The following is a 7,749-nucleotide window of genomic DNA, read 5'->3' on the forward strand; positions in this document are numbered from 1 at the left end:
GGGGCAATGGGACAATGGGGCAACGGGGCAATGGGCAATGGGCAATGGGGCAATGGGCAATGGGGCACCAGGCAAGGGCAATGGGGCACTGGGCAATGGGGCACTGGGCAAGCGGGCACTGGGCAGTGCCAATGGGGCAATGGGGCAACGGGCAATGGGGGAACGGGCAATGGGGAAACGGGCAATGGAGCAATGGGGCAATGGGCAAGGGTAACAGGGCAACGGGGCAACAAGGCAATGGGACAATGGCCAACGGGGCAATGGGGCACCAGGACAATGGGGCAATGGGGCACTGGGCAGTGGCAATTGGGCAATGGGGCAATGGGCAAGGACAATGGGGCAATGGGGCACTGGGCAAGGGCAACGGGGCAATGGGGCAATGGGCAAGGGCAATGGGGCAACAGGGCACCGGATTGAGCCCAGGGGCTCCTGCAGGGCCTGGCCATGGGCACCGGCAATGGTGGCAATGGGGCAATGGGCAGTGGCAATGGGGTGTTGGGCAGTGGCAGTGGGGCACCAGGCAAGGGCAATGGGGCAAGGGCAATGGGGCAAGGGCAATGGGGCAACAGGGCAATGGGGCACTGGGCTGAGCCCAGGAGATCCTGCAGGACCTGGCCACAGGCACCGGGCAGCGGCAATGGGGCACCAAATTGAGCCCAGGAGATGCTGCAGGGCCTGGACAAGGGCAGTCGTGGCAACGGGCTGAGCCCAGGGCTACTGCAGGGCCTGGACAGGGGCAATGGGGCAATGGGGCACCGGGCAATGGGATGAGCCCAGGAGATCCTGCAGGACCTTGCCACGGGTACCAGGCAGTGGCAATGGGGGCAACGGGGCACTGGGATGAGCCCCGGGCTTCTGCAGGGCCCGGCCATGGGCACCGGGCAGTGGCTGCCATGGCGAGGGACGGCTGTAGGGAGGAACTGCTGTGTAACTGCCGTGTATAATTCCTGTAACTACTGTGTGTAACTGCCGTGTGTAATTCATGTGTATAACTGCAGTGTGTAACTGCTGGGTAACTGCTGTATAACTGCTGTGTAACTGCTGTAATTCCTGTGTGTGTAAATGCCATGTGTAACTGCTGTGCGTAACTGCTGGGTAACTGCAGAGTAACTGCAGAGTAACTGTTGTAATTCGTGTGTGCAACTGCTGTGTGTAACTGGTGTAACTGCTGTGTAACTGCTGAGTAACTGTTGTAATTCGTGTAACTGCTGTGTGTAACTGCCCTGTAACTGCTGTGTAACTGCTGTAATTCCTGTGTGTAACTGCTGTAACTGCTATGTGTGTAACTGCCCTGTGTGTAACTGCTCTGTGTAACTGCCATGTATAATTCCTGTGTGTAACTCCCGTGTGTAATTCATGTGTGTAACTGCCGTGTGTAATTCATGTGTGTAACAGCTGTGTGTAAATGCTGTGTGTAAATGCTGTGTAACTCTCTGTGTGTAACTGCTGTGTGTAACTCTCTGTGTGTAACTGCCGTGTGTAATTAATGTGTGTAACTGTGTGTAACTGCTGTGTAAGTCTCTGTGTGTAACTCCAGCAGACCCCTCTGCAGCCCCAGACCCCAAACCCATCCCAAATCCCAGTTCCCATCCAGCTGAGCTCACCTGTGTGTAGCACCAGCTCTCGGCCACGGGGCCACTGGACATCTCTGCCGGAGGGGGGGGACTCGGCACCCTGGACATCGCCAGCTTGGAGAGCGGGCAGGGGGCACAGGCGGCACGGAAACGGGGAAAAATGGCACCTGGGGAGAGAGAAAAATTATTAAATTAACAATCAGTATGGAAATGGGGAAAAACGGCACCTGGGGAAGAGAGAAAAATCATCAAAATCAGCACGGAAATGGGGAAAAAGGGCACCTGGGGGAGCAAGAAAAATCATGAAAATCAGAAATCGGCACTGAAATGGGGAAAAACTGCACCTGGGGAAGAGAGAAATCATCAAAATCAGCACGGAAATGGGCAAAAACGGCACCTGGGGGAGAGAGAAAAATCATTAAATTAACAATCGGCATGGAAATGGGGGGAAAATGGTACTTGGAGGGAGAGAGAAAAATCATGAAAATCAGAAATCGGCACGGAAATGGGGAAAAACGGCACCTGAGGGAGAGAGGGAGAGGGAGAGAAAAATCATCAAAATCAGCACGGAAATGGGGAAAAACGGCACCTGGGGAAGAGAGAAAAATCATCAAAATCAGAAATCGGCATGGAAATGGGGGGAAAATGGTACTTGGAGGGAGAGAGAAAAATAATGAAAATCAGAAATCGGCACGGAAATGGTAAAAAACGGCACCTGGGGAGAGAGGGAGAGGGAGAGAAAAATCATCAAAATCAGCATGGAAATGGGGAAAAACGGCACCTGGGGAAGAGAGAAAAATCATCAAAATCAGAAATCAGCACGGAAATGGGGGAAGAGCCCAGGACTGAGGGGTTTGGCAGAGGGAAAGGCCCAGGCTCAGCCTGGAAATCAGAATTGAGGGATTTGGCAGAGGGAGAGCCCAGGATTGAGGGGTTTGGTGAAGGGAAGAGCCCGGGATTGAGGGGTTTGGTGGAGGGAACAGCCCCAGTTCATCCTGGAAATCAGAACTGAGGGGTTTGGCAGAGCGAGAGCCCAGGATTTGGGAGTTTGGCAGAGAGAAGGACCCAGACTCAGCCTGGAAATCAGAANTGGGCAAGGGGGCAATGGGGCAATGGGGCAACAGGGCAGTGGCAATGGGGCAATGGGGCACCAGGCAAAGGCAATGGGGCAATGGGCAATGGGGCAATGGGGCAATGGGCAGTGGCAACGGGGCAATGGGCAGTGGCAATGGGGCACTGGGAAAGGGCAATGGGGCAATGGTGGCAATGGGCTGAGCCCAGAGACTCCTGCAGGGCCCGGCCATGGGCACCGGGCAGCGGCTGCCATGGCGAGGGACGGCTGCAGGGAGGAACTGCTGTAACTGCAGTGAGTAACTGCCCTGTTTGTAACTGCCCTGTGTGTAACTGCCCTGTGTGTAACTGCCATGTATAATTCCTGTAACTGCTGAGTAACTGCTGAGTAACTGTTGTAATTCGTGTAACTGCTGTGTGTAACTGCTGTGCAACTGCCGTGTATAATTCCTGTGTGTAACTGCCATGTATAATTCCTGTAACTGCTGTGTAACTGCTGTGTGTAAATCCTGTGTGTAACTGTCCTCTGTGTAACTGCTGTGTGTAAATCCTGTGTGTAACTGTCCTCTGTGTAACTGCTGTGTGTAACTGCTGTGTAACCTCTGTGTGGGGCTGTGTAACTGCTGTAATTCCTGTGAGTAACTGCTGTAACTGCTGTGTGTGTAACTGCTGTGTGTAACTGCTGTATGTGTAACACCTGTGTGTAATTCCTGTGTGTAATTAATCCGTGTAACTGTTGTAATTTCTGTGTGTAACTGCCATGTGTAATTCCTGTAACTGCCCTGTGTGTAACTGCTGTGTATAATTCCTGTGTGTAACTGCCGTGTGTAATTCACATATGCAACTATTGTAAATCCTGTGTGTAACTGCTGTGTGTAATTCCTCTGTGTAACTGCTGTGTAACTGCTGTGTGTAAATCCTGTGTGTAACTGCTGTGTAAGTCTCTGTGTGTAACTCCAGCAGACCCCTCTGCAGCCCCAGACCCCAAACCCATCCCAAATCCCCATTCCCATCCAGCTGAGCTCACCTGTGTGTAGCACCAGCTCTCGGCCACGGGGCCACTGGACATCTCTGCCGGAGGGGGGGGACTCGGCACCCTGGACATCGCCAGCTTGGAGAGCGGGCAGGGGGCACAGGCGGCACGGAAACGGGGAAAAACGGCACCTGGGGAGAGAGAAATCATCAAAATCAGCACGGAAATGGGGAAAAACGGCACCTGGGGGAGAGAAAAATCATCAAAATCAGCAAGGAAATGGGGAAAAACGGCACCTGGGGAGAGAGAAAAATTATTAAATTAACAATCGGCATGGAAATGGGGAAAAACGGCACCTGAGGGGGAGAAAAATCATCAAAATCAATGATCGGCTCTGAAATGGGGAAAAACGGCACCTGAGGGAGAGAAAAAAATCATGAAAATCAGAAATCAGCATGGAAATGGGGGAAGAGCCCAGGACTGAGGGGTTTGGCAGAGGGAAAGGCCCAGGCTCAGCCTGGAAATCAGAATTGAGGGGTTTGGCAGAGGGAGAGCCCAGGATTGAGGGGTTTGGTGGAGGGAAGAGCCCCGGTTCATCCTGGAAATCAGAACTGAGGGGTTTGGCAGAGTGACAGGCCCAGGTTCAGCCTGGAAATCAGGATTGGGGGAATTTCGAAGAGAGAAGGATCCAGACTCCGCCTGGAAATGAGGACTGGGGGGTTTGTCAGAGAAAAGAGCCCAGGATTGAGGGGTTTGGCAGAGGGAAGAGGCCCGGTTCATCCTGGAAATCAGAACTGGGGGGTTTTGGCAGAGCAAAGAGCCCAGGATTGAAGGGTTTGGCAGAGAGAAGGACCCAGACTCAGCCTGGAAATCAGAACTGAGGGATTTGACAGAGGGAGAGTCCGGGATTGAGGGGTTTGGTGGAGGGAAGAGCGCCAGTTCATCCTGGAAACCAGAACTGGGGGATTTGGAAGAGAGAAGAACCTGGTTTTAGCATGGAAACCAGGACTGGGGGGTTTGGAAAAGGCGCAGGCTCAGCCTGGGGGATTTGGCAGAGAGAAGAGCCTGGGACTGAGGGGTTTGGCAGAAGGAAAGGCCCAGGTTCAGCCTGGAAACCAGAACTGGGGAATTTGGCAGAGGGAAGAGCCCCGGGTTCATCCTGGAAACCAGGACTGCGGGGTTTGGCAGAGAAAAGAGCCCAGGATTGAGGGGTTTGGCAGAGGGAAGGACCCAGACTCAGCCTAGAAATCAGAACTGAGGGTTTTGCAGAGGAAAAGCCCGGCTCCAGCCCCTCTCTGCCCTGCAGCACCACACACCCAAGAGCACACAGATATCTGTGAGCAGAGCAGCAGCCAGCGACACCAGGGAGGATTTTGGATCCAGCCACCTGTCTGCACGCTGAGCAACAAGATGGTCAGAGAGGGAAAAGCTTCAGCAGGAAAAAAACACGGGGAATAAATAAATAACCCAGGAGAGCGGGCCAGGAAATCAGATTTTGTTGGTGTATTGGTAATATTGCAGTACATTTCTGTGATTTCAGTTTTTAACTGACGCCTTTTTGCTCCTTGCCACACGATCTCTGAAAATGCAGCTTTTATTCAAGAGGTATTAAAGGGATGGATTAAAAAAAAAAGCATAAAAATAACTTAAAATAACTTTAGAATCCTCTGAAATGACCCTGTGGCCTCTCCACACATCCTTGGCCAAAAGGTGGGAATGAAACCTGCAGCCACAACCACCTCCTTGTGTTCTCCTAATCCAGAAATTCCATTTTCTGGAAAACATTCCCATATCTGTGGGGTCACTCCTAACTCTGTGGGGTCATTCCCAGCTCTGTAGGGTCATTCCCAGCTCCATGGGGATGGAGCCTAAATATACATAATATAAAAATATTTTATATAAATATAAATTTTATATGTAAAATTTATATTTATATAGAATAAATATAAATTTATTTCTATTTATTCCTCCAGGATGGAGGAAAAGCTGAGCTGGGGCTGCTCAGGGGGTAAAGGCACATGGGATAACAGGGAAAATCCATCCCAGGGTGGAGGAAAAGCTGAGCTGGTGTTGCTCCCCTCAGCAGGGAAAGGCCCAGGGGATGAAGAGGGAAAATTTATCCCAAGGTGGAGAAAAAGCTGAGCTGGGGCTGCTCAGGAGGAAAAGCACAGGGGGAAAATGGAAAATCCATCCCAGGATGGAGGAAAAATCTGAGCTGGTGTTGCCCCCCTCAGCAGGGAAAGGTACAGGGGATGAGGAGGGAAAATCCATCCCAGGGTGGAGGAAAAGCTGAGCTGGTGTTGCTCAGGGGGTAAAGGCATAGGGGATAACAGGGAAAATTCATCCCAGGGTGGAGGAAAAAACTGAGCTGGGGCTGCTCAAAGAGGGTAAAGGCACATGGGACAAACGGGGAAAATTCATCCCAGGGTGGAGAAAAAGCAGAGCTGGGGCTGCTCAGGGGGTAAAGGCATATGGGATAACAGGGAAAATCCATCCCAGGATGGAGGAAAAAACTGAGCTGGGGCTGCTCAAAGGGGAAAAGCACAGGGGACAAACGGGAAAAATCCATCCCAGGGTGGAGGAAAAGTTGAGCTGGGGCTGCTCCCCTCAGCAGGGAAAGGCAGAAAGGATAAAAGGGAAAATTTATCCCAGGGTGGAGGAAAAAGCTGAGCTGGGGATGCTCAAAGGGAAAGACACATGGGATGAACACGGAAGATCCATCCCAGGATGGAGAAAAAGCTGAACTGGGGCTGCTCAAAAGGGAAATGCACAGGGGAAAAATGGAAAATCCATCCCAGGATGGGGGAAAAAGCTGAGCTGGGGCTGCTCAGGGGGTAAAGGCATATGGGATAACAGGGAAAATTCATCCAGGATGGAGGAAAAGCTGAGCTGGGGCTGCTCAGCAGGAAAGGCAGAGGGGATAACACAGAAAATCCATCTCAGGGTGGAGGAAAAGTTGAGCTGGGGCTGCTCCCCTCACCAGGGAAAGGCACAGGGGATGAAGAGGGAAAATCCATCCCAGGATGGAGGAAAAAGCTGAGCTGGGGCTGCTCAAAGGGAAAGACACATGGGGTGAAGAGGGAAAATTCATCCCAGGATGGAGGAAAAAACTGAGCTGGGGCTGCTCCCCTCAGCAGTGAAAGACAGGGGAAAAATGGAAAATCCATCCCAGGATGGAGGAAAAGCTGAGCTGGGGCTGCTCAAAGGGAAAGACACATGGGACAACGGGGAAAATCCATCCCAAGGTGGAGGAAAAAACTGAGCTGGTGTTGCTCCCCTCACCAGGGAAAGGCACAGGGGATGAAGAGGGAAAATCCATCCCAGGATGGAGAAAAAGCTGAGCTGGGGCTGCTCCCCTCAGCAAAGGTCACCAAATCCATCCCATCCTGCCACCCACAAGTGCTGAATCACCGCTCTGGCACAGCCCAAAATCCAATGGATTGGAGAAACCGAAATTCCTGCGGGGAAATTCCTGCCCTCAGCAGGGTTGGTTTGCTCAGGACACTCGAGGTTGTCACCAGTGTCACCTCCCCAGCTTTGGAGTGGATGGAAAAGCACCGCAGGGAAATATTTTGGGGAATAATTCGGATATCCCAGCTCAGGAGAAGCAGAGACACACGTGGAGGAACAGAAATATCAAAACASAGGAAAAGCAAACATTAAATATTATTTTATGGCCCCCTGTGTGCAGAGTCAGAGTTTGTTACTCTTTGGCTATAAATAACAAACTCTTGGCTCTGCGCTGGAGTTAAAATTACAGCTCAAACCAGAGCAATTCTCACCCCATTCCCAAACATTTCCAGATGAAGGGATTTGATCCAAGGACAGGAAATGTTCCCTTGGCACCTCGTCCTGCTGAAATCATCCCCTCCTGATTTCACAGCTCCACCTTTCTCAGCAGGGAAACCTCCGGCTTCACCTGGCACAGAAACTCAGCAAAAAAATCCTAAAACTGACCCAAAATTACCGGATTTTTACCCAAAAAAATCTGTTATTTTCTGTTTGTCAAGATAAACAACTCCCTCTTAACAAACCCAGTGGAAATATTCATTTCCAGCCAATTTTACTGATGGAAAGGTAACTTAGGAAAGGCTGGAAATGAAGAAAAATTTTAATTTAAGGTATCAAAGA

At 51.3% G+C, this 7,749-nt stretch overlaps 1 protein-coding gene across 1 annotated transcript in view; it reads right to left on the minus strand.

The window, feature by feature from the left end:
- LOC130586554 (speckle-type POZ protein-like) overlaps positions 1-1,737 on the minus strand; it is a gene marked incomplete at its 3' end in the record, with an annotated part of 20,903 nt that extends 19,166 nt beyond the window's left edge. The window contains exon 1 of the mRNA XM_057387393.1: positions 1,605-1,737. Within this exon, the coding sequence (XP_057243376.1) occupies positions 1,605-1,682 (78 nt within the window). The remainder of the gene's footprint in view (positions 1-1,604) is intronic.
- Between the last annotated feature and the right edge of the window lie 6,012 nt (positions 1,738-7,749).

This window comes from Malurus melanocephalus, unplaced genomic scaffold (genome assembly GCF_030028575.1).
Source record: "Malurus melanocephalus ecotype Western Australia unplaced genomic scaffold, MMel_1.1 scaffold_1203, whole genome shotgun sequence".
In the NCBI taxonomy this organism is placed as follows: Eukaryota; Metazoa; Chordata; class Aves; order Passeriformes; family Maluridae; genus Malurus; species Malurus melanocephalus.